Consider the following 26,508-nt stretch of genomic DNA (forward strand, 5'->3'; position numbering starts at 1 on the left):
AGGAGCAGAAAGCCTCATCTTTCTCCCATGGAATAGCTGGTAGTTTCGAACTGCTGACCCTGAGGTTCACAGCCCAATTTGTAAACACTATACTACCGGAGCTCCTTATGTCAGGATAGGTTAATCTAATTTATATCTGGTTCACAACAATATTTTAAGACCATGTGCCCCTAAATTATGTTAAAGGAGCGCTGGCAGTACAATAGTTATGCACTTGACTATTAGCATAAAGGTTGGCAGTTCAGACTCACTCAAAGGTTCCATGACATCTGCTCCCATAAAGATTACAGTCTAGAAAACTCTATAGGGCAGTTCTACTCTGTCACATGGAATCATTATGGGTCAAAAACCAACTCTATGGCATCCAACAATTCAACAAATTATTTTAAAACATCATATAAAATGGACTCAGGATGCAAAATGTCAAAATATTGTGTTACTGTTTTTTTCTGTTTTAATGGACTTATCATCTAGACATAAAGGGAAAATTACCCTTTAGCCAGGGTCAGCCTCATAATTTGTAAGTCCTACTGCAAAATAAAAATATGAGATCCATTGTTTAAACATTATTAAGAATTTCAGAACTTAAACCCTTCTGTATACTGGGTCCTTCACTGTCCCTGCCTGTAGCATTCCTACCATTCTTCTATGCAGAGGTGTCTAACATCCATAAAGAAAAAGGAACAAGATGACAATCTGTTATATCTAAGCAAAGTCCAAGCTTTGTAAGTGAAATCCTAAAGACTTCTTTACCACTTCCACTACACAGTAGAATAGCTCTCTAGTAGCTTGCACTCAGAAAAATCTACACTAGTGGTTGTAATTGTTTTTTCCAACATAAAATTAATTTAAGCAATATATATTCAATAAATGTTTTCTTTATAGAAGTGTGGACAGAATGCATGCATTTGATAATATTAAACATATTTTCAAAAGTAAAATTTTGCATGATGGAATTAGATATATTTTATGTGTTCAGGTAAGTTGGTGAAATCAAATGACTTAATGTTATTAATCTGCCTGAAAACTTGGAACTACTAAATGGTGTGCTGAGTTGGTTTTTAAAATAAAAGCAGTGTCTTCTATGTCCTATGGATCCAAACTAGAAATACTACACATTTGAGTTTATACTCCAATTTGTTTTTTTAGGGATGCAAGTATTGGAATGGAATGGAATTCCTTTAACTTCAAAAACGTATGAAGAAGTGCAAAGTATAATTAATCAACAAAGTGGGGAAGCAGAAATATGTGTAAGACTGTGAGTTTTTCCCCATCTTTTGGTTTCCATTGTTTGGCTATTCATGGCTGTTTTAATTTAAAATTGTTAAGGTGGAACCTTTGCCAGTCAGTAAGATTTTCTGTAATTAGAAAATAAAGTGAATACAAGTTTTATAGATATCTTGTGTTCAGATTCAAAATCTAAAGCATAGAAAGAATTCAGTTAATTTTATTTCTGATTATGTCAATAGTTTCCCCCTTTTATGCTTTTATTAAAACATGCTTCATATAAATGAAAGCCTAAACCCATTTTGATTTCATTAATCTGTACAGTTTATCAAAACAAACTTACATTTAATACATAAAGATTTCACCTTAAATAATTATTTTTATCAGCTCTGACTTCTAACAGCATTGCTAATGTCTATCAAGTTAGAAGGGTAAGCATGTCTTGGGGTTGCTTTACATCATGAACCACTTCTCATTTACCTACTGAAATAAAATATTCAAGGTAGTTGGGGAAAAAATGACTTTTCTCTTAGACGGTTTCCTCAATTTCTTTCTTAATTTTGTGTCTTAAATTTTAGGGACCTCAATATGCTATCAGATTCTGAAAATTCCCAGCACTTGGAACTTCATGAACCACCAAAAGCTAGTAAGTGAAAGCAATCTGCTTTCAACTGGAGATAAAGGTGTAGATATGGATATATAGATAATTGTTTTCAAATACATGTAATTGTGTTTTCAGTGAAAGCTTATACAGCAAACTAGATTCCCATTTGATAATTTCTGCACAAAATGTTTGGTGACAGTTACATTTTTCATATTTTGTCAACATTCTCTTTAATTGCATTCTGGTGGTTCTGTTTCCAGTACTCTAGTTTCCTTATCCCTTATCTTCTCATTTTTGCTTTGTAATAATTGTAGAACTTTGGTCTTACATAGATATTTTTTTATAGGGAGCATCATACTCATGGATAATATCCTGTATTTTCTGGGCCATTCTGTTATTTCATTAAGAGGTTACCTCAGGGCAATAATCTTAGGTAGTCCTCTAGTCTCAAATGGTCTGAGTCTGGACTTTGTACGAATTTGAGTTCTAGTCTTCATTTTTCTCCCATTCTGTCAGGATCTACTCAGAATGATAGTATGCAGGCACTGTCTAGTTCTGGTCTCAGGGTATATGAGGTGTGACTCTTGTAGTCTAGTAGACCTACAGATGAGTTTCATCTGTGAGATCTTAGCTTTCCAATATAGAAGTAGTTTTGATATACGTGTAATTGTAGATAAAGATCTAGAAATAGGCAAGATAAAGTTAAATATTTTTATAAATTTATATATTTATATGATTGTAAACAAAATCAAATGTATCATAGATTTTAGCATTCTAGGGAAATGCATATTTGTGTGTTAGATCTATTAAGGACTAAATATGAAATCCTTACATTATGATTTCATATTTTTTTAAATAATTTAATCCTGAAAAAATAGTCCACAGAGCCACTTTTTTGAAGCCTTATGTAATTTTTAGATCATACTTGATTCTTTTTAACATAACTAAGTTTTGCAAGCAATTATTCCTAATTCTAAATTGACTTAATTCAAGATACTATTTAATGATGAAATAGATTTTAACTCTACTAGATTATCAATATGCTTGCATATGTTTAGGTCAGTCTTACAATTTAAAACAATGTATTCTGTTGTTTAACCAATTTTTATTTACTGTGCTTTAACTACCATTCTAGGGGTCTGGGTTACTGCAATAAATTTTAGGATTTTAGTGAATATACTCTAAAAGTCTCCCTTCAGAAAGAGATTTATACATTTTAAAGAAGGAAAAATAGCAAGTCATGCAAACTTTGTTCTAGTAGTTAAGATAGAATATTTTATCATTCAGATAGTTCTCTTCTTTATGTAATCCATTAAAAATAATATGAAGATATAATGTTGTTGTTGTTGAGTGGTTAGTGTTTTGAACCACCAACCTTGTGGCTAACGTCCAGAGCTTCTCTTACAGCGCCACACCAGGACTTCATAGGTAATTCAATTTCCCTCTATAATGTACTATTATTTTCACTCTTCTAGCCTTCTAGGAGCCCTGGCTGTGGGTGCTGTGGGATAATGCACAGGAATGCAAAGTTGGTTTGAAACATAAGGTCGGAGGTTCAAATTTACCAGCTGCTCCTCAGAAACCCTATACAGGGTGGCTATGAGTCGGAACCGATTCAATAGCACTTAACAACCACAACAACAACATTAGTCTTCAAGGAGTCTTGGTGTGGCGCTGTGGGATAAGGCACTGGACTGCAAGGTCGGTTTGTACCACAAGGTCGGCGGTTCAAAGTCACGAGCCCATCCTCTGAAACCGTATACAGGGTGGCTATGAGTCGGAACATTAGCTTCTAGGCTTCCTTAGAAATTGATACAAAAAGATACAATTGAGTTCATTTACTTTGCAGGTATTTTTTGTTGTTGTTAAGTGCTGTTGAGTCGAATAGTTTTATTTTATAAGTAGTATTTTGACTTGGTCTTTTCGAACCTAGGTATGGCATACCTATCAGAAATATGTAAAGTCGTTTCCTTTTGTTTTAGTGGATAAAGCAAAATCCCCAGGAGTTGATCCTAAGCAGTTGGCCGCAGAACTCCAGAAGGTTTCACTACAGCAGTCACCACTTGTTCTGTCATCAGTTGTAGAAAAAGGATCACATGTGCACTCAGGTCCGACATCAGCTGGGTCCAGTTCAGTTCCCAGCCCTGGACAGCCAGGGTCACCCTCTGTGAGCAAAAAGAAACACAGCAGCAGCAAGGTGAGAAATATTCTATTTATGATCCGAACCATTGCGTCATAAAAAGCTTGTTTAACATCAAGTATTGCAAAGCCTCACTCATGCAGAACCATTTCTAGAACACATCAAATTTTTAAAATGTTAATGCAACTACATTTTACCACGTTCAGGTATGTGTTAATTTAAATTAATTACTTATTGAAGTTCTATTTTAATAAATTGCTTCAAAATAATATCTAAAGTAGCCAAATATCACTATATTCATAATACTAGTTTCTGGGTTTAAGATATTTCCAGGTTATCTAATGATAATCTGAAAATATTCAAAGACAGTTTCTTCTTAAGTATAGCCTGAGTTACTGTTGCTAATTTATATGTGGTTTTTTGTCCAATTTTATTGTGGTAAAAAAAAAATGTAATAAATGTAACATTCGATAATTCAACAGTTTTAATGTGCACAATTTGATAAAACTCTCATTCTGGCCAATTTATGACTGTGACTTCAAACAGCATTCATCGGCTTACTATTTCTGATGTTATTCTTAGCTAGGATAAGTCTCCTAAGCTACAGATGAATATTTCTTATTGTTTTCTGAATACTTCCACCTAGAAGACCTAAATACTTGACAGACTCAACATAGCAAAATTTCCACACCAAACCATTATAGTTTTTCCATATTCCATAACCCTGATATTATTGATTTCAGAAAAGAACATCACCATCCTCCCAGGAAATTGAACATAAATTCAAGAGCATCATAAAAAGTATTTTCTTTTCTTTTATATTATGCATTCCGTTACTGAATCCTAACCCTGTGAATTCTAATTTTTTAGCAAATTTCTAATAATTTTCTAGTCTGACCTGCCAGTTTCTTTTAGCAAAACATTATTTTTGGCTGATATTGTTGCACTTGATACTGGTAACTTGATTCAGCTGTCTTCCTCCTACTTAATCTCCCCTCCAATGATCTTATTGGTGACACAGTGATCTGATTGTGTCATCATGCTATTTAACAAAATGTCCCTGATGCCTGGAATTTTGCCACCCCACCTCTGCCTGTCCTATCCTAAAACCACCTAATGTGGTTTTATTTTTTAATTTTTAGATTTGTATTGATTTTGTTGTTGAGAATATGCAAAACAAACATACACTAGTATAACAATTTTCTATATGTACACTCAGTGCATGATTACAGTTTAACATTTTGAGGAGTCTCCAGACTCTTTTCCACAGTGACTATAACATTTTTCAATCCCACTAGCAATGAAAGAGGGTTTCTATTTCACCACATCCTCTCCAGTATCTGTTGTTTTCCATTTTTTAAATCATGACCATCTTGTTGTAGTTGTTGTCAAGTGACATTGACTCAGTTTGGAACCATAGTAACCCAGTATAGGGTTTCCAAGGAGCAACTGGTGAGTTTATATCACTGCCCTTGTGATAAGCAGTCCAGTGCTTATCCTATAGCACCACACTAGAAGTATCTAGTGATTTTGATTTGCATTTTTAAATAATGAATGATTTTGAGTATATTTTCACGTGCTTATAAACCATTTGTATTTCTTCTTTGGTATATATCTTTTCAGGTCTTTACCCATTTTTTTTTTTTTAAGTGGGTTGTCTTTGTTGTTATTTACAGGACTTCTTACATATTCTGAATATTAAACACATATCAGATATAAGGAGCTCTGGTAGCTAGTGGTTATGAGTCAGGCTGCTAACCTCAAGGTCAGCAGCACAAAACTACCAGCTGTTCCATGGGAGAAAGATGAGGTTTATGCTCCCATAAAGATTTACAGCCTCAGAAACCCTATGCGGGGTTGCTATGAGTCAGAACCAACTCCACCGCACACCACCACCACCATCAGATATAAGAATCAAAAAACAAAAACAAAACTAAAAAATAAATAAGTAAATAAAAATTCCCCATCTATAAGCTGTCTCTCTTCTTTGTTCATAAATCTCTTTGATGAACTAAAATTTTTAATTTTGCTGAGGTCTCATTCATCTTTTTTTTCTTTGTTGCTCTTTCATACTTTAAAATCCTTGTCATATAGAACTTGAAGCACTAGCTCCGTCTTCTACTAAAACTTTTACAGTTTTAAATCTTACAATTAGGTATTTGATCCATTTTTAATTAGTTTTCACTTAGTTAAATAAAAATAGAAGTCACTAGAGTGCCTTAAAGAGTGAACCTACTATCTAGTTATCTTTCTTTCTTTTATATTCAGCATTTAGCAAGAGTAGATTTAAAAAAATATTTTTGATGGATGAATAAATTAATGAATAAATAAAATCAGTAATTCTTGACTGATTTACAATATGGTTTACATAAAAGGAAATACTTTTTTATTTGTTCTCCAACACTTACAGTATCAAAAACTTTTGAGATATTATCTGATGGTCTGAAATGTACATATATACCTCAGGTAATATATGTCCAAATATTAACTTGAGAGGCTGTGGTTTTCAATTTTTGCATTTTTTCAGTCATAAAACTACCTATTCCCAGGCAGTCCTGTATAAAAATAGTATATGTAGGCTAAGCACTAAACTGCTAACCACAATGTAGGTGATTCAAACCCACCAATCGCTCCTTGGAAACACTATATAACATCACTATGATTCAAAACTACCTCAAAGGCACTTAGTAACATGTTCTATTAAATATAAATATTTAAAACCTACAAATACTTAAATAAAATACTCTAAAACAAAACTGCATTTTCTTGAGTAATCAAAAAGATATTACTGTTTTCATAAAACTATAGTATTAAAACAGGCCTAACAAAATGAAATAATAGATTTATGGGTCTGTAAAATTACACGTTTTGAGAAGTGTAAGTAGATACCATATTCCCAAACAGCCAAATAAATGAAATATGTTGGCCAGGCAGTGTGCTCTGACAACATAGAAATTAATTTCAGAAGAAAGTTGAAATAATAAAACTGATGGAATTTATCTATAATGTAATATGTGTTTGTTTTTTCTTAATTTTTCAGCCTACTGATACAACAAAAGTCGTCTCTCATCCAATTACAGGGGAAATTCAGGTATGAAAGTTTTTAAAAGTCATCCTTACACCTTCCTGTTTTTCTATTTTTTCCCCCTCTGTTATAATGAACTGGTAAACATTGATAGAACCTCTCTGCATTGTTAGAAATATTCCACAACATATAGAGAACTGTAAAGGAAAATATTATGTTATAGGATCATATTTCCTTACAGAAATATTTTTATGACATTATACTTTGAAATCATTATATACCTGGCACTTGGCAGTGCTGATAATTTTGTGCCTCAGTTACTTTATATTTATTGAATGTTCATCAAAAATAGCAGACTCTCATGAAAATTTATAGGTGTCTCTTTAAGTCTTTCCTCTTACTTTCCTCAGTATCAAACACTAATTGCTGAGCAATTCTTTTAGGACTATGTTCTTCATAGTTAACCTGTGTAATTTACAAAATGAATTCAAGGGATTTTAAATAGAAAAATAGAACAAATAACTTTATTTTTTTAGTTTTCTGTGTTTGTTTGTATACTGTAATTAATATAAAATATATTCCTTTGTGTGGGTTATAACCAAAAAGTATTCAAAAAAATTATGCATTATATGATACAAATAGAACTTTAGTTAAAATAATATCACATAAAAGGAATGAATTAACGAAGTATAAAATAACAATTTGAAGATAGTAATTTCTAGATAAGGGAAAGAAGCAATAAGCCACAATTGCATCTTCAACCCATTCTAAATAGATTTTCTTGAAAGACTTCACAAAAATTAACAGAGATCTAAACTGGTGTGGTGCTGTGGGCTAATCTTTCAGACTGCAAAGTTGTTTGAACTGCAATGTCGGTGGTTCAAGCTCACCAACTGCTCCTCGGAAACCCTATACAGGGTCGCGATGGGTCGGAATCGACTCAACAGCACTTAACAACAACAACAAACTAATTTGAGGATAAGACTACAGAAGCACATGTATATAGCTGGAATAAGAAACCCAGTACTAGGAAAGACACTGCTACCAAAGAGTAGTGGAATGAGCTCAGCTTTGCTGTAATAAAACATTTCTGTAGATATAAATTGATACTAAATTTAAAGGAATCATGAACAAAACCCTAGGGATATTAGACATTAGAGAATAGAATGAGCTCTTGGAATATTTCTTATGGTAGTGATTTCAATTTTTCTTTTTCTTCTTTTCCAATACTTTTTTCCTAATGAAACCTTGGGCAGGGATCCAAGCTCTGTACCTGCTAACATTGGAGCTATTTTAATTGAGGAATACTGGGGACACTTCATGTCCTTTAAGAAGTGACTCCTAAAAAACCTCTAAAGACCTGACAGCAAAATTTCCAGTGCTGAGTTCATTTTTTTGGTGCTTTTTCTTTTCAATTTCTTCATAGTTTTAATGTTTATAAAATCTATGGATTTTCCTTTTCTTGATTTGATGTGAAGGTGTATTAAGTTTTTTGAGGTTACGCTATAATTTATTAATTTCTTCCCATTATAAAACAACCTGTTTTATCTTGAAATATGCTTGACTTCCTCACCATTTGGTATTCTGTAAGTATACTTTTTCCTCTTTTTGCTTTGTAATTGTCTTCATTATAGATTTACATCCGATTCCCAATTTTCAGTCTTATAGTTTTGTTTAACTCTGAGTACTTGTATATCGGGATTGAATTCTGGATGGTGTTCCTGTGTATGTCAGTCTCTGTTGTTTGCTGTAGTTGGTTCTCACTCCCAAGGATTCCCTTTAGTATTTTTTTGTAAAATTGGCATGGTTGTTATGAATTACTTTAATTTCTGTTTATCTGGAAAATTTCTAATTTTCCTGTCATAATCGAGGGATAGTTTTGCTGGGTATATGATTCTTGGTTGACAGGGTTTTTGTTTTGTGTTTTCTTTTTTCTTTTAGCATTTCAAGAACTGTTGCCTTCTTTCCTACATGGTTTCTACTGAGAAATCAGAGCTTAATCTTTTGGTTTTCCTTTATAGGTAACTTTTTTTTTTTTCCCCCTGAGCTGCTTTTAGTATCCTTTCCTTGCCTTTAATTTTGGAGAGTTTAATTATGAAATGTCTTGGTGATTTTATTTTGGGGTCTATCATGTTTGGGGTTTGTTCAGCTTTGTGAATGCTTATCTTCTCCTCTTTCATGATGTAAGGGAGGTTTTCTTCCAGCACCTTTCGACTACCTTTTCTGTATTTTTCTTTGTCTCTTAAAATCTGAGCATCCATAGGTTATTCCTCTTCATCTTGTCCCACATGAATTTTAGACTTTCTTTGTATTTTTTCTGATTGTTCTTCTATCTTACTATCATTGAGAGATTTATCCTCAAGCTCATTAGTTCTGGCTTCCATTGATTCAAATCTACTCATTTGCCCTTTCAATGTATTGTGCATTTCTGATATTTAAGTATTAATCTTCTAGATTTCTGTTTGCAGAATTTGTACTATCTCCAATTATTTTTTTGTTTTGTTTGTTTGTTCCTGCAGTGTTTTTCTGAGTTCTGGTTTTCCTTGACCTTTCTGTCAGTCATTTGAACACATCTAAATAGCGTTCTTCTGAATTCTTTTTTGGTAGTTTCAGTACCACTCTTTCCTCAAAAACATTTTCTAACTCTGCCTCTTGGTAGTTTGTTTATGCTACACTTGTTTCTTCATGTAAATAGAATTTTTCTACTGCTTTCTGAGTGTTGCTGTATTTGTGTTAAGTTGATAAATATATATTGGTGTATTCTTAGGCACTCACCATTTGCCTCCTGTTGGGTATGATCAGTTGATGAGCTTGTTCATTCACACAGTTTAGTTCAGTGTGGATTTAGCTGATGTTGCTTGTAGTTGCTGATCTCCTATATAGCAGTTGGTATTGGCTCTTGCCCAATTGGTGGGGATGAAAAGGATATGGATGTGGCTTGACTATATAGCTAAAGTTGCTGTCTCCTAGTATCCAACCACTGGGTCCATGCACTCCAAAGCAACCCACCAACAAAAATTGAAAACCATACACTTTTAGCAACCAGTAAGCTTTCCATTTCAATTTTTAAAAAAAATTGATTTGGGTACCTCATGCATTAAATATACTCTTATTTTGGTAGGGAAAAAGAGAGAATTAGGGAGAACTTAAAGAATTGAAGCTATTTGAAATTGTCATGAAGTTATTTGCAGATTATTTTGTATTATACGTTCCAGTACCCCATTAAAGCACATAGTTACTGTAGTTCTAAGCTTTTTTCATTTATTCTCTTCTTGCACTGTGTTTTGATTAATGCATCATGTTGCTTTCCTAATATTCAGAACAACTCTGGGGTTTTTTGGATTGAGAAAGGCCATTGAAGATTAAACAGAACCAGTTAAACCAAATAGAAAATATGCTAATGTGAGGAATTATTTTTGATTATGAAATTTTAATTGAGAATTGGACTCATCTAAATTACTATTCTGTTTTAAAAAAACAAATCTGTGTTGTGTGACTATTGAAAAATAGTATTTACATTTATAGACTTTCCTCCTTTGAAATATAGATCCATTCCTTTCTGTTATTTATAAACAAAAACAGAGCTAATGGAATTAATGTGTATTTCAAATGATGCCAAAGAATCTTTCACTCAGGAAAGAGAAAAGTCAGTTAGTTTAATCATGTTGAATTATACAGCCTTCTCCAAATATTTGTTTCAATTATAAATGTTTAACTATTCAAAGACAATTGTGGAATAATTGAACATCTATGAGACATTGTCTCATCTTTCTTCTTTGGCTTCTCAAATTAAAGAATAAGATTATATTACCTGAATATTTCCTTCTCTTAGAGAAATAGTCACAGAAAGAAAAACTGTAGGTTTAACATCAGATGCCAAAATGTAGGCAGGGATAAAATGGATGCACACCTTAACTATTCTTAAATTTCAGTATTGACAGATGCTATCTATTGGTCGTTTGCTCTTGTTGTTAGCTGCCTTCCAGTAGGTTTTGACTCACAGTGATTTTATGCACGATAGAACAAAGCACTGTCTGGTACTGCACCATCCTCACAATCATTCTGCTTGACATTTTCTAATAAATGTATTAATTATTTCAAAGTCCCAGTGTTTATATTAATGAGCAGTCACAACATTTACAATGTATTAAAAGTAGAAATTTACTTTAAATTGTAACTGTTATTGACAATATTATTTCCTTTCTAAATGTATTTCAGACAGTCTAGCACTTTCATTATAAAAAGAGTATGAACAGTACATTTATTAGGAATTAAAATATACCTGGGAGCTCCCAATTAAATTAAACATTACCTAAGGAGCTCTGGTAGCGTAGTGGATACAAATCAGGCTGTGACCCATAAGGTCAGCAGTTCGAAACTACCAGCTGTTCCGTGGGAGAAAGATGAGGCTTTCTGCTCCCATAAAGATTTACAGCCTCAGAAACCCTGTACAGGGTCGCTATGGGTTGGAACTGACTCCACGGCACTTAACAACAACAGTCTGTTCATGGAGTTTTGGTATGGCACTGCAAGAAAATGCACTGAACTGCAAGGTCCATTTGGACTGTAAGGTTGGCAGGTTGGACTGTAAGGTTGGCAGCTGCTCCTAGGAGACCCAATACAGGGTCATTATGAGTTAGAACAACTCTACAGCACTTAACAACAACAGTCTATTCCGCTACAAGTAAAAAGGAAGTGAGTATTAATAATACATATGAAAGTTTAAAAATAAGATATTGATATTATATTGGATGTAGGAAAAAGGTAAGCCTTTTTGCATAAAGATTTACAGCCTCAGAAACCCTATACAGGGTCGCTGAGTTGGAATTTGCTGGACAACCTACAACCACTACCACCATCACCAGTATATTGAATGATAATATATTTTGTGTTCTAAAGAAATAACCAACTATTTTGCTGTCCCCTAAAGCTTCAAATTAACTATGATCTTGGAAATCTCATAATACATATTCTTCAAGCAAGAAACCTTGTCCCAAGGGACAACAATGGTTATTCTGATCCATTTGTTAAAGTGTACCTTCTACCAGGGCGAGGGTAAGTAAAGAATCACTGTTACTTAAGTACTTATATTTTAGAAAATAAACTTTGTCCCATAGCTTGAAAATATAGTGGTATCTAGTCTCTAATTTCAAAGACAATATTTATGTGTAACTTAATTGTGTTTATTATTCTTTCTTTAACTTCTTCCATGTGATATTTATTCCCAGTTAGTAGATAAGGTAGAATTTAAAAAATTATAATTAACTTTAAGGCCTTCTAGGATAATCATAATCGTAATGAACCTGCCACAATGAGATGAAGTCAGTGTTTCAATTCTAGAAAACATTCTTGTTATGACCAATCAGATGGACTATTTAAGGAATTATTTGTGGCAGATTTTCAAGAATTGATTTATGCTCTCAAATTAATTTTTATTTGTGAACAACGTTAAAAGCCCCGTAAGTTGTTACTTATTTTTATAAGACATGTATATTATCTAATTTGTTAAAGTTCATTAAAACACTTCTATACTTAAAGTATAATATTTAAAATGTTGATAAAGGTAAATAAATGAAAAATAGTTCCTTAATCTCTTGTGTCACATAAAATTTTATATAAATTTTTATATAAAGTGAGTGTTCTTTGATGATGTGTAATTTTCACATAAGGAGTGCAAATTGTTGTGTTCTGGCATATAAATCAGTACTCAACAACCATTTCAAAGCAGTGATTTCAGACCCTCTAGATCACTTATCATATCTGAATAATTTCTAATAGCAAATTTCTATAATGAGACTATAATCAATATATTGATACATTTATTTCTGAGTTGATAAAGTGATTAATTTCATTTTATTTTATGTTCATTTTCTTTAAACTTATTAAGTAAGATTTTAATATTGATTTTTAACTGAGAAATTTCAAACATGGTACAGAAAGACAGAAAAATATAATTAGCCATCTTGTACCCTTCACTCAGCTTTAACAATTTTCACTACTGTTTCATTTCTTTCCTCACCCACTCCCCTTACAGATAATTGTGAGGTAAATCTCAGTTACGATAATAAGATTTTTTGCAAGTATTTTAGTATATAATTTTAAAAGATAAGGACCCATGTTTTTTAAGATATCATATATAACAATACTGATTTCAAAAATTATTTAATTCCTTAATAATTTTTCCAACTTTCTTATAATTTTTCTATAGTTGGATTGATAACCTAAGTGACATATAAAACACACTCAGCAGTATCAGAATACATGTTTGTTTGTTTTTTAAAATACATGTTATTTTTAAATGAATGGAAAGTTCACCAAGATGGACTATGTTCTGTGTCCTAAAACAAATCCCCACAAATTTAAAAGCATTAATACTACAAAATACATTCTCTGACTATGGCTTGTTCAGGTTTGTTCTTTACACACACATATATTAATGTAGAATTTATATATGTGTGTGTAAAGAATTTATATATTGCATTAATTCGCTGTTTACTCATTATATAACCTTTGGCCGATCACCAATATCTTTGAGATTCAGTTTCCCTGTTGGTAATGAGAGTACCAATATATCAGAACCATAACTTAGTTTGTTAGCGGAATAAAATTAAAGAAGATGTAAGAAAGTAATTTGAACATTTCAAGGTGCTATGTCAGATCCAGTACACAGCCTTCATTTAATCTTCCCAAATATTTTTATTTAGAAACTTAGAATAACTAGTATTGTTGCTCTAGTTTTATTCTATTGAAAGTCTGAAAATTCCTTTATCATTTATGTGGTGGTTACCAACAAGCCACATAGCTTTGGAGAGGAAGATTTTACTTTATGTTAGTTGATTTACATCTTTATGATGTATATCTTGATATACATTTAAAAATGAGTATAACAGCATTAGTAAGATAACTTCACTCTGCCTCAGAGTTGAGTCATTTGACTATCATTGTTATTTAATAAGGACCTAAGAGGAAATCATTGCCAAGAGTTTGACTCTAGTTAGTGTTTGTTAATGGATGAATGAAAATGAGACAAGGTCATTTGTTTTCCATTTTTCTAGTAACATACTGGAGAATCATCTTAAAGTATTTGGAAATCCCAATCCTTTATTGTGTGATGCTGTGGGTTAATGCACAGGACTCCAACATTGATTTAAACCTCAAGATTGGCAGTTTAAGCTCACCAGTTGCTCATGGGAAACCCTATACAGGGTTACTTTGAGTCACAACCAATTCTACAGCACTTAACAACAATCCTTTATTAAGAGGAACCCTGGTGACACCATGGTAAACTCTGTGGCTGCTAAACAAGAGGTCAGCAGTTCAAATATCTCAGCCACTCCTCTGGGAAAAGATGTGGCAATCTGCTTCCATAAAGATTTATAACCTTGGAAACCTTATGGGGCAGTTCTATTTTGTCTTATAGGGTTGCTATAAGTTGGAATCAACTCGATGGCAATGGATTTGACTTTATTAACTATGGGATATATTCCAAACGAAATGTTGTAAACTCGAATAACCAGAAAGAGTAGGCAGGTCACATTAATTTAGGGAGTAAATGCCCTACCTGAAGTCATCCTCATGCAATTTGTCAAACAAAACATGCATGCTGAGTGGGATTTGGCCCGAAAACAGCCAATATACTAGTCCTATTTGCACAGGATTGCTAACCGAAAGGTTGGCAGTTCAAACCCACCAGCCACTCCTTGGAAACCCTATACAGGGTCGCTACAAGTCGGAATTGACTCTATGGCACTAAACGACAACATTCAAATCCTAATCTTTTTTCATTTAATTATAACTAATTATTACAGTAGTATTTATGAATTGGTGACTTATTGTATGTGTCATATATTACTTTTCTGTTAGTTTTAATAGTTACATAAATAGAATTACATGACTAGTCATGTAATTTCTGGTATGTTGTTGTTGTTAGGTACCCTGAAATCAGTTCCAATTCATAGTGGCCCTGTATAAGGTTTCCAAGGAGCAGCTGCTGGATTTGAACCACCCACCTTGTGGTTCAAACCAACTTTGTGGTCAAGTGCCTATCCTACAGTGCCATAGCTGTTCTAATTATTACTCTCAGATTTTCTTTCTTATTCCTGTTCCTAACATTTTTTTTTCTTCCTATCTTCTCTACTTTTCCTGTTGTATCCTTCACTCTTGCTCTTGGAAACAATGCAGTCAAGTCATGGTTGTCCAGAATGCAAGGTAGAGTTGGTTATTTTTCAGTGTCAAGCAATACTGTTATGTCTAGAATTCTATACTTTACATTTTATACATATTCATCTACATTTCAACAGGATTTATAACTTTTATTTTTCTACATTGTAGGGTCTATATAATTAGAATACTGAGTAATTTGTTCTGGCCTCAATGTTACTAAATAACTTTAGATGTGTGTAATAAGACACAGAAAAGAAAACATAAAAGTATGAATAAGAAAATCTTACTTTAAAATTAGACATGTCTAAAGTTTTCATTTATCGTCTGTCCACTAATATTCTCTTAGTCTCACACATTACCATCATGGTTAAGTTATCCTGGGTCTTCTGTTACAAACAAAAACATTGCAAGCTGTTATTCAAAAGGATTTAAGTGATCTTCTGGATGTTCAGTACTAGGTGTGTATCTCATCTTAAAAACAAAAGTTATCTGGTCTGTTTTCTTCACTTGGACCTGACATTGAAACAGGTTTGTACCTTTATACCCCATTCTTTATAAAACTATTGCTATGCCCTATAAGATACATTACTCTGCCTGCTCTAATGCATTGGCAGCAACATTCAAGCACTCTCCTTTGTTTGACAATAGTAGGAAAATGTTATCTGGTATAGCTCATAACATGCATCATTGCATTGTCAACCAAGGCTGGTTTATAACACATAGCTCAAAACACAGTTTTGTTGTTTTTAAATTTTTTTTGCACATCTCTTATTTACATTTCAAATTAAATGTGTTATTTAGCTGAGGAGGTGAATCATGTACCATCTGTAGCAATAGGGCGATGAGAATTTTAATCCTACCCAGAATATCAATGATACAGCATTTGTTTTTATATGTGATTTTAAAATTTGAAATTTTACTAATCCAGACAAGCTGTTGCCCAAGTGAAGCAATTTCTGATTTTAAAAGTCATGAATATTTAAATATTTCATGAATATTTAAATACTCCAATGAATAGGGTTAGTGTCACCATAGCCTTTCCAGCTCTCAGAATGTTTTCCTTTCCTTACAGTCACTAAACTCGGGTAGGCAGTGAGCTCTGACACTTTGATAAGTCCCTTCTGATGACTGGCTTGTGACCATGGCACATGCACATCTCTCCAATGGCTATATATATAATAAGAAAATACTTCTGTGTCAAAGAAACAGTGTTATTTTGTAGCAGGCATTATCAGTCATATTATTGAGAACCTTTCTGGTTTTTATCCAAAGGAACTGCAGGGAAATTATCAGATTGTCTACATTTGTAGACAATTTGTAGTATGTAGTCAATAGTATTATCTATGCAAAAATGAGATACAGAATGCTTGATCTGCAGAATTATATTAAATTATTTAGCAACAATATAGAGAAACCAAACAGCTTTTCTTTAATAGTAAAATGTTATAGATTTCCCAATCTTTTAACAAATATCCTGTTCCTAATAAACTAGTAAAGTATTACACTATATTTTCTTTTAATTTTCTCTTCCCACTCTTTGATTAATATACTCAAACATGTCAAGTAAGATGAGGTATAAAAAAGATTGGGAAAAAGCCTGAATAGTCCATGAAGTCAATACTTGACACCCAAATAATTGTGATTACAATAAACGTATCTGAGGTGTCTCTCTCTGGTTTCCTCTCACCATGTTGTTTGGCAAGGTACAAATGTTTTCCTCTTAATAAGTGTGCAATTTTGCTTTGATTAAAACTAGTTTTAGCTATTAAAATACCTGGAAGCCCAATCTTTGCTATACTTTCTCTCACACCCTTGTTAGAATATCAAACTTTCATCCATTTAAGTTTCGTATAAGTGTGTATATATTTAAAATATGAAGATCAAAGCTTATTTTATTTCAATATATTTTAAGGAAAAACATAACTACAAGCATGTGTTCAGGACATTTATTTCACCCAGGCTAGGTGTCAGACAACCTGCTAGGTGCTGAGTTGAAAATCAACAACATAGCCATGGAGCCGTCAGGAGCATGGAGACCAATAAAACCACAAACAATAAACATAGCATTCCCCAGATAAAGAGCTTATAACATGGGATGTGTCCTATCTGTATATATCAAGTCCAGTAAAGAAAAACTAAATAAAAGAATCAAGTCCTTAAATGTTTCAGATAATTCAACAGAGTCCCAGACAAAGAAATCATTACACTCTCTTCCTTCTGCAAATAGTTTTGTTCAAGGTTTGTTTTCAAGAATTATCTATCTTGATATATGTAGTTGTATTTAATTAATTTTAATTATTGTTTACTAATTCATTGAATGAATGTATCACACTGCACTTATTCACAAGTATTATCACAATGTGCTATACTATTGAAAATAACATCACAGTTAATGTGCTTCAAAAATATGTATGTAGGAGAATTTTTCTAGAAGTGGAGTAAGTAGATGTGGGATTTTATGACTGATAGAATATGTGAACTTGAATTTTCAAAAGGCACTAAATATTGGTACATTTGTCTCAAAAGTGTGTGCACAAGTTTATACACTCCATCAAAATTCTCTGAAATTTAATGTCTCTTTACATGAATGTCTATACCTTTCCCCACAAGTAATGTCTGCATTTCATTTTGGATGGTAAAATTGTCAAACCCTGCTTTTATTGTTGTACATTCAACAACATGGTTCTAAGTGAGAACAGTCCTGTTTCATTCTTTAAATTGAACTCAGTTAACAGCAGCTCAAATATGAGATATTATGAGATTCAAACACAGTTAATTTCAATCTTGTTTATACATTGGCTTTATCTAGTAGCTTTTTAATATCCCAATACTCAGGTCTACCCAATACCAATTTAATCAGACTCACCTGGGTAGGGGGAGGATTCAGATCCTTACATGATCCTAATAGACAATTGTAAAAATGACACCAACCATGCCACCCATAGCATTCTACTTCTCATCAGGATTGATAATCCTTGCAGTGGCCACACAGAACTCAGACACCACAATTATGGGGTTTATAAGGAAGCTAACAGGTTACAATGTAAGGTCAGAAAGTGCCCGGGGCACAGTTCTTTCCCTCAGGACAGCTTCTCCTCAGTCATCCCACATGACTCTTTTTAGCCATGGGCAGCTGATCTGGTCTCCGCCCTATTCTGCCAGTGTTACAACGGTTTTGTTGTTGTTGTTACCTGTGGTCAAGTTAGTTCCAACCTATAGCGACCCTGTATAGGGTTTCCTAGGAGCAGCTGGTGAACAGGAACCACTGACCTTATGGTTCAAACCAACTTTGCAGTCCAGTGCATGCCCAAGGACACGCCACTCCACTATAAACCTGTATCCAAAGGCTTATGATCTAGCTCCATGGTTTATCAAAACTAGCTCTCCAATTAAGTGTCTGGAAGCATGCATTGCACACTTGAGCCTCCTTCCTAAATGCACTCAACTTTACTTTCTCAGTGGTCCAGGAAATCTGCCACCTGTCTAATACTCTGGCTCTTGGCTCTGCCACTGCTCCTCTGTCACTCCTCTGGTATCACAGCTTTTTGTCCCTGAGTTGAGGAGGTTCACTGTGCAGGGATTTGGGGCCCAAATGATGCACTCCACTCCTGGCTTTTCTTTCTTGATGATAGTAAGATCCCTCTTCCTGTTGCAGAGAAGACTTATTTTATACCAAGCTTTTAAATCACAATTTTCTCTGTTAACAGTCAATCACTGAATCATATCATCCTGTTACATCAGCATCTTCTCCCATCTTCTCTTATCCAGACCCATCAGTATGAAAAAGTTGTTAGGTGGGAATTACAAAGATTATAAGTAGAATATCCAGATGAAATAAGTCACTGCACTGCAGCAATCAGCCTGCCTTTGCACATAATTGGTGGGAGAGAAAATAAAATTAGAAGAAAGCACTTGACTATAGGTACATCTGTAAAAGTGGACAGTGAACTGGAGTTTGATTTCCCATAGTGTTATTGAGAATGGATAACAATACTAGGCATTTCAGGATGTGGCAACACTTGAAATCAGGAATGTAGTAGTAGTTACTTCTGCCTCTAATTTGCATAGAATAACAGATTACTAAAACCAGAATTCAGTCACTTCAGACAAAGGCAGTTAGTGAGGTTGAGATATCAGAACTCCAAACGAGTAGGTTGGTGTTCAAGATTCCACCAGACTTAAAGTGTTATCTAGAACCTGATATTTAAGTCTAATCAAAAAATCCAGAAAAATGCAGCAAAATTAAAAGAAAGGGCTCGTCAGAGTGGTCACCATTGGCTAATAGCAGATAGCAGTAATCTAATTACAACGCTCTTAACTGTTTGGTCCAGGTAATGATATTCCATGAGACTTGATTAGGATAGGTTTTGAAAAATAAACGGGATTGATTTAAACTTCTAACTTATTTGTTAGGGACAAGTAATCTCACATGTACCAAATGGATTTAGATTTGGTTAACCATGTAACATAGGCAATTGACGGGAATCAGTAATTTCTATTTAATTGGTGTCATCTTGATTACTATCACTCATCTGTTGGTTTGTGGTACAGTGGTTGTTTGTGTGTTACTGTGATGCTAGAAGCCATGCCAGCAGGATTTTAAATACCAGTAGTTATCACTCATGGTGGAAAGATTTCAGCTGAGCTTCCAGACTAAGACACACTAGGAAGAAGGCGAGGCAGACTACTTCTAAGTGCTTAACCCCTGAAAACCTTATGAATAGTAGGATAACACTGTCAGATGTAGTGCCAGAAGACGAAAACATTATGAACAGCAGCAGAGAATTGTCAGCTATAGTGTTGGAAGATGAGCCCTTCAGGTTGGAAGACACTGCATCATGCTTGGTAAAATGGAGGGTCAAAGAAAATGAGGAAGACCCCAAAAAGACAGATTGACACAATGGCAGCAGCAATGGACCCAAGTGTAACAATTGTGAGAATTGCACAGGATTGGGCAAGTGCTTTCTTCATTGTGCATAGAGTCTCTATGAGTCAGAGTCGACTCAACAGCACCTAACAACAACATGGATTGATTAAGGAGCTCTGGTGGGGTAGTGGATTATGGATAGGGCTACTAACCCAAGGTCAGCAGTTTTAATCCATTACCACTCCATGGGCGAAAGATGAAACTTTCTGTTCCTGTAAATATTTATAGCCCTGGAAACCCTTTATATGATCACTGTGAGTTGGAACTGACTCAACAACACACAACAAGACAATGATAAGTTAATTAAATATCATACTTTACTAAGAGTGTCAGGATATACTTTTAATATAACTTTAAAAATATTCATGAAATCTAAGCTACAGCAACAGCCATTCTTCATCCTTTATTCGGCCAACACAACTATTATAGTTTACTACACAGAAAATTAATTGAGAGATGCTCTTGCATGGTTTACATAATTTGAGGTTAAGCTATTGGTAAAGTAAATAAATTATTGTCTGTGGGGCAAGAAGACATTGGTGTAACCATATAGCTTAGGTAATTATCTCATGCATTCAAGAAAGGGTAACATTTCTAAAATTATAGTATAATTAGCAGAACACCTACAACCTTTCTTTATTAAAAAAAAAAAAAAAAGTAGAATAAATAAAACTAAAGATTTCTGACATATTTTTAAATCATCATGTGCGTTCAATTGAAAATCAGGTCAAAGACATGAGGATGCTGAGATGATTGTATAGTCATTCAAAGCAAAATGTCAACTTGGAAAGTCTGCATGCCCTTCAGGTTGACTCTAACTCATCAATTAAAGTGAATAATTAAGATAAATATTCTTTTTTTCCTCTCAATTCAGTGCTGAGTACAAGAGAAGGACTAAATATGTTCAGAAAAGTCTTAATCCTGAGTGGAATCAAACAGTAATTTATAAAAGTATCTCCATGGAACAGGTACGTAATTACTTTCTATGTAACAGAGTTAGACAAATATAAGAATTGTTAGGGAAAAATATTGAATGATTGGAATCCATATCTCTTTTACACACAAAAAATCGTAAAAGTTGCGTTAAATATATGTAAGAAATGTAGCCAGTGAAAGTCAATAAGTAAAATTCAAATATAAATAAATAATTAAAATAGGAAGACTAATTGAGATTTTCCATTCATTACTTCAAGTTTTAAATATTTGAAATAGATTGAGTCATATATATTATATCTTTGGGGGAAATATTTTACAACTGATGTTATCTTGGCTTAAAGAATTCAGAGAGATATTAAGAATTCATGCATAGAAATTTATTATCAACCTAGCAACATTTTAGGAAATCATTTATCTAAAACTTTTGGAATATGGACTTGTGAGACTAATCTATACAAAAGAAAATGAGCATAAAGACGACTATCATAAAGGATAATTCACCACAAATAAATGACTTGAGACAAAGTTGCATTAATGTGCTTGTGAAATTGCATACCATAGCTTTCCAGAAATAACAAAAAAGATAGTTTAGACTATTGAATACAGAGAGAAAGCATACAAATACAACGGGTAGAAGACATCCTTATTAAACAATTTACATGAATTGTCTTTTAAACTGAAATTTGTAATTTGCCCTCTGTACAATTTATAAATAGATAATAAAGCTAAATATAAATTATAATCGGAGTTCTTGAAATACAAATGAGTTAAATTCACCTGAAGAAATGAGATAAAGCTATTTTTTTTATATTTGGCTGAAACAATAAACTATGATCTGAATAATTTATCTAAATTATCTCAGATATTTTTATAATCTGTGAATTTCATGTGTTTTATAGAGTCTTGGTGTGGCGCTGTGGGTTAATGTGCCAGACTGCGAAGTAATTTGAACTGCAAGGTTGGCAGTTCAAGCTCAACATCTGCTCTTTGGAAACCCTATACAGGGTCGTTATGGGTCGGAACCGACTTGATGGCACTTAACAACAACAAAAGATTATTTATCGATTTTGTTTTCTATTTTTAAAACTGGAGGGGATGGATCAATAGGAAATAAGTAAAGGTTACCTTTTTTTTTTTTCACAAAATACTAAAACCCTCCAGTTCAAAGATTAGGCTAGATTATAAAAATCATTGATCTTTTACATAATATTCAATATAAACTCAAATAGCTTTTGATAACAATTTAAGTAAGCTGAAGGAGCTCTGGTAGCGTATTGGTTACGAATCGGGCTGCAAACCTTACGGTCAACAGTTCGAAACTACCAGCTGTTCTGCGGGAGAAAGATGAGACTTTCTGCTCCCGTACAGACTTACAGCCTCGGAAACCCTGTACAGGGTCGCTATGAGTCGGAACGGACTCCACGGCACATAACAACAACAACAACAAGGGTTCAAGAAAGTGAAAATAAGTGGGTTTGTTGTATGTATGTAAAAAAAATATATATATGATGGTAAAATGGAATTATTGCCACTTTGATTTAAACTGCAGCTCAAGAAGAAAACACTGGAGGTGACAGTCTGGGATTATGACAGATTTTCTTCCAATGATTTTCTTGGTGAGGTAAGCCTCTGTTTGTCTTTTCTTTACTTGAAGTCATTGTAAACCACCACCAGTTAAAGCTTGATGCAGAGCATATTTCTTAAGCTTATAAGATAACCACTTTTGGATAATATCCTTTGGTTGATGGAATTTATTTCCTGATTTCCTCTTTGATTCAATGTACAGCAGCAACTCAGAAAATGATTTTCACTACTTGAGGTATATTATAATGAACATATAAGATAAACTATTTATTGATTTGAGAAGAAAACATACGATACCATGAGTACAAATTACTGTGTTAAAGAGTTCAGAAAAAAATTAGTATATTATAAAATGAACTTTAAAAATTTTTATTGCATTTTTAGGTTAATTAATTACTGTTAAGTATGTATGTCTAAAATGACATGATACTCTCTATTGTTATTTATGTATTATGTATGAAAAAAAGCACCTCTCAAAACATTTAAAAATCAAACTGGAAATGGAAAAACACAATAGAAATTATTTTTATATAAAATCACCAGAATCAAAATAACCTAATCATGAAATCTGTTTGTTGATGTTCAATGTCGTTGAATAGGTTCCAACTCATATTTACCTGTATCAGGTTTCTGAGGAGCAACTGGGGAGTTTGAACTGCCTACTTTGCGGTTCAAACCAACCTTGAGGTTCAGACCTTATCCTACAATGCCACATCTTGTAGGGTTTTTTTGTTTTTTCATTTATTATGTTCTAAAAACTTTTTTTTTCCCTTAGAGCAGAAGTTAAGAATGCATTTTTTTTAAAAAAAAAAGAAGTAATTATCTCTAAATATAGAAAATTTAATCTTCTTTTCATAGAGACGTCATTAAATAGTTACAAAATCTGAGGTAACTCGAGGACTTATTTGGTACCTAAGCTTTATATCCTTTTTTACCTCCTCAAACTAGATCATTTGTCCCTGACCAGTAGACTCAATCCTAGTACCGTCACTTTGACTAATGTTAATCTTAGGCAGGACTAACTAACTACTTTAGGGTATAAGCTCCATCTGCCTTAATACCCCAATTCAAACAACTAAGTTTTTGAAGTCCTACTAATATTTAGTCTTCTTATGTTTACATGAATTTAGAACATATTTCCATTGTGCTATAATACCATAACTATCCAAACTTACACACTAACCATTAAAGCCAGTAATGATGAAATTGAAGAATACTATCAACTTCTTCTGTCTGAAATTGATCAAACATGATAACTACTGGTATTGAAATTCAAAGGTTGGAAACAAAGAGGAAGGATCAACAGTTGGAAAATATGGCCTTGGTGATAGAAATGATGCTAGCAATTGTATGATAGGATTTTGCAAGACCAATGACTTACTTATTGGAAATATATTTTTATAAACCAACCTAAAAGTTGATTATACCCATGGATCTCACCAAATGGAAAACACAGAAATCAAGTTAACTACTTCTGTAGGAAGAGACTGTGGAAAAGCTCAGTATCATCAGCCAAAACAAGGCCAGGAGCCAACTGTGACACAGAACATCAATCACTCGTGTAATTTCAGGAAAATAAAAACAAATCCATGAAAGCCAAAATAAGACCTTGAACATATCACACCTTAATTTAGAGACTATCTCAAGAACATATTTTATTAATTAAACACTAATGACCGAAGACCAGAAGAACAGTGGGATGACATTAAGAACGTCTCACAGGAAGAAAGCACAAAGTAACTACAAAGACAGGGAAGAAAGAAAAGACCCAAATGTATGTCAGAAGAGACTCCAAAACTTGGACTCCAGCATAGAGATGCTAAAGCGAATGACTGAAATGAGAAAGTCAAAGAGCTAAACCAAAAATTTCAAAGGGCAGCTCTCGAGATGACAAAGTCAAGTATTAAAATGAAATGTTCAAAGAATTGGAGTTGGAAAACCAAATGGGAAGAACATGCTAAATATTTCACAACCTGAAAGAACTGAAGAAAAAATTCAAGCCTCACATTTCAATTTTGAGAGATTCTGTGGTGTGGCACCATAGGATAGGCACTCAACTTCAAGGTTGGTTTGAGCCATAAGGCTGGCAGTTTAAACTCACCAGTCACTCCTCAGAAACCCTATATAGGGTCACTTACGAGTCAGAACTGTCTCTATAGCACTTAAAAACAACAACAATGGGCAAAATATTTAATGATGCTAAAAGCATCAAAAGAAGATGGAAGATATACAGAGTCAGTGTACCAAAAATAAATAGTTGATGTTCAAGCATTTCAAGAGGTAGCATATGATCAAGAACTGATGGTACTGAAGGAAGAAGTACAAGCTGCACTGAAGGCACTGAAGGAAAACAAGACTTACAAAATTGACAAATTGAAATTGAAATGATGCAGCACTGGAGTCACTCTTTCATCTATGCCAAGAAAGTTGGAAGACAGTCACCTGGCCAATCAATCGAAAACTTCCATATTTGTGCCCATTCCAAAGAGATATGACCCAATTGAATGCAGAAACCATTGAATAATATCATTCATATAACATACAAGTAAAATTTTACTGAAGATAATTCAAAGACGGCTACAACAGTACATTGGCAGGGAACTGCCAGAAATTCAAGCCAGATTCAGAAGAGGACGTGATACTAAGAATGTGATTGCTGACATCAGATGGATCTTGGTTGGAAGTAGAGAACATCAGAAAGATGTTTACTTGTGATTTATTGACTATGCAAAGGCTTTTGACTTATAACAAACTATAGTTAACATTGTGAAGAATGGGTATTCCAGAACACTTCATTGTGCTCATGAGGAACCTATAAATAGACAAAAGAGGCGGTTGTAACAAAACAAGGGGATGCTGACTGGTTAAAATCAGAAAAGATGTGTTCCAGGGCTGTATTCTTTTACCATACTTATTCAATCTGTACATAGACCAAGAGACATTCATTCAAACAGAACAAGGGGACCCTGAATGGTTTTAAATCAGGAAAGGTATGCTCCAGGATTGTATTCTTTCACCATACTTATTCAATCTGTACATAGACCAAGAGACATTCATTCAAACAGAACAAGGGGACCCTGAATGGTTTTAAATCAGGAAAGGTATGCTCCAGGATTGTATTCTTTCACCATACTTATTCACCCTGTATGCTGAGTAAATAGTCTGAGAAACTGAATTATATGAAGAACAAGGCATCAGGATTGGAGGAAAACCCATTAACAACCTGTAATATGTAGATGTTACAACCTTGTTTGCTGAAAGTGAAGAGAACTTGAAATATTTACTGATGAAGATCAAACACCACAGCCTTCAGTATGGGCTGCACCTCAGTGTAAAACAAATGAAAATCCATGTTAATGACCCAGTAAATAACATCATGATAAATGGACACAAGATTGAATTGTCAAAGACTTCATTTTGCTTGAATCCACTATTAACACTTATTAGAAGCAGCAGATAAGAAATAAAATGACATATTGCAATAGATGTGCTGCAAAAGACCTCTTTAAAGTGTCCAAGAACTAAAATGTCAGCCTAACCCAAGCCCTGGTATTTTCAGTAACCTCAAATGCATTTTCTAACCCTAAAGTTAGAAAATGACAGTGGAAGAATTGATGCATTTGCATTATGGTGTTGGTGAAGAATTGAAAGTACCATGGACTACCAGAACAATCAAATCTGCATTGGAAAAAATATATATATAGTATTTATCTCTATCCTCTTTAATCCTTGCATTCCTCCCTGTGTCTTCAACCTGTCTTCATCATTCTTCTGCCAACTTCTCTCTTGTTGTATTTGCCTTCCCAGTCAACCAAGTTAACAAATCTACCCTTTAGCCTCAGGGTAGGGAATGTCCAAACCCCGGGCCAAATAAGGCCTGCAAAATCATTTGTTCTGGCCCT

General features: G+C 33.7%; 1 protein-coding gene across 1 annotated transcript in view; it reads left to right on the plus strand.

Annotated features, from left to right (window-relative positions):
• The window catches only part of PCLO (piccolo presynaptic cytomatrix protein), a 483,434-nt gene that overhangs the window by 387,824 nt on the left and 69,102 nt on the right, over positions 1–26,508 (plus strand). Inside the window, exons 13-20 of the mRNA XM_006834340.1 lie at positions 1,150–1,258; positions 1,806–1,873; positions 3,814–4,028; positions 7,012–7,062; positions 11,927–12,051; positions 15,178–15,204; positions 20,961–21,054; positions 22,572–22,643. Coding sequence (XP_006834403.1) covers positions 1,150–1,258; positions 1,806–1,873; positions 3,814–4,028; positions 7,012–7,062; positions 11,927–12,051; positions 15,178–15,204; positions 20,961–21,054; positions 22,572–22,643 — 761 coding nt within the window. The remainder of the gene's footprint in view (positions 1–1,149; positions 1,259–1,805; positions 1,874–3,813; positions 4,029–7,011; positions 7,063–11,926; positions 12,052–15,177; positions 15,205–20,960; positions 21,055–22,571; positions 22,644–26,508) is intronic.

This window comes from Chrysochloris asiatica, unplaced genomic scaffold (genome assembly GCF_000296735.1).
Source record: "Chrysochloris asiatica unplaced genomic scaffold, ChrAsi1.0 scaffold00010, whole genome shotgun sequence".
NCBI classification, from domain to species: Eukaryota; Metazoa; Chordata; class Mammalia; order Afrosoricida; family Chrysochloridae; genus Chrysochloris; species Chrysochloris asiatica.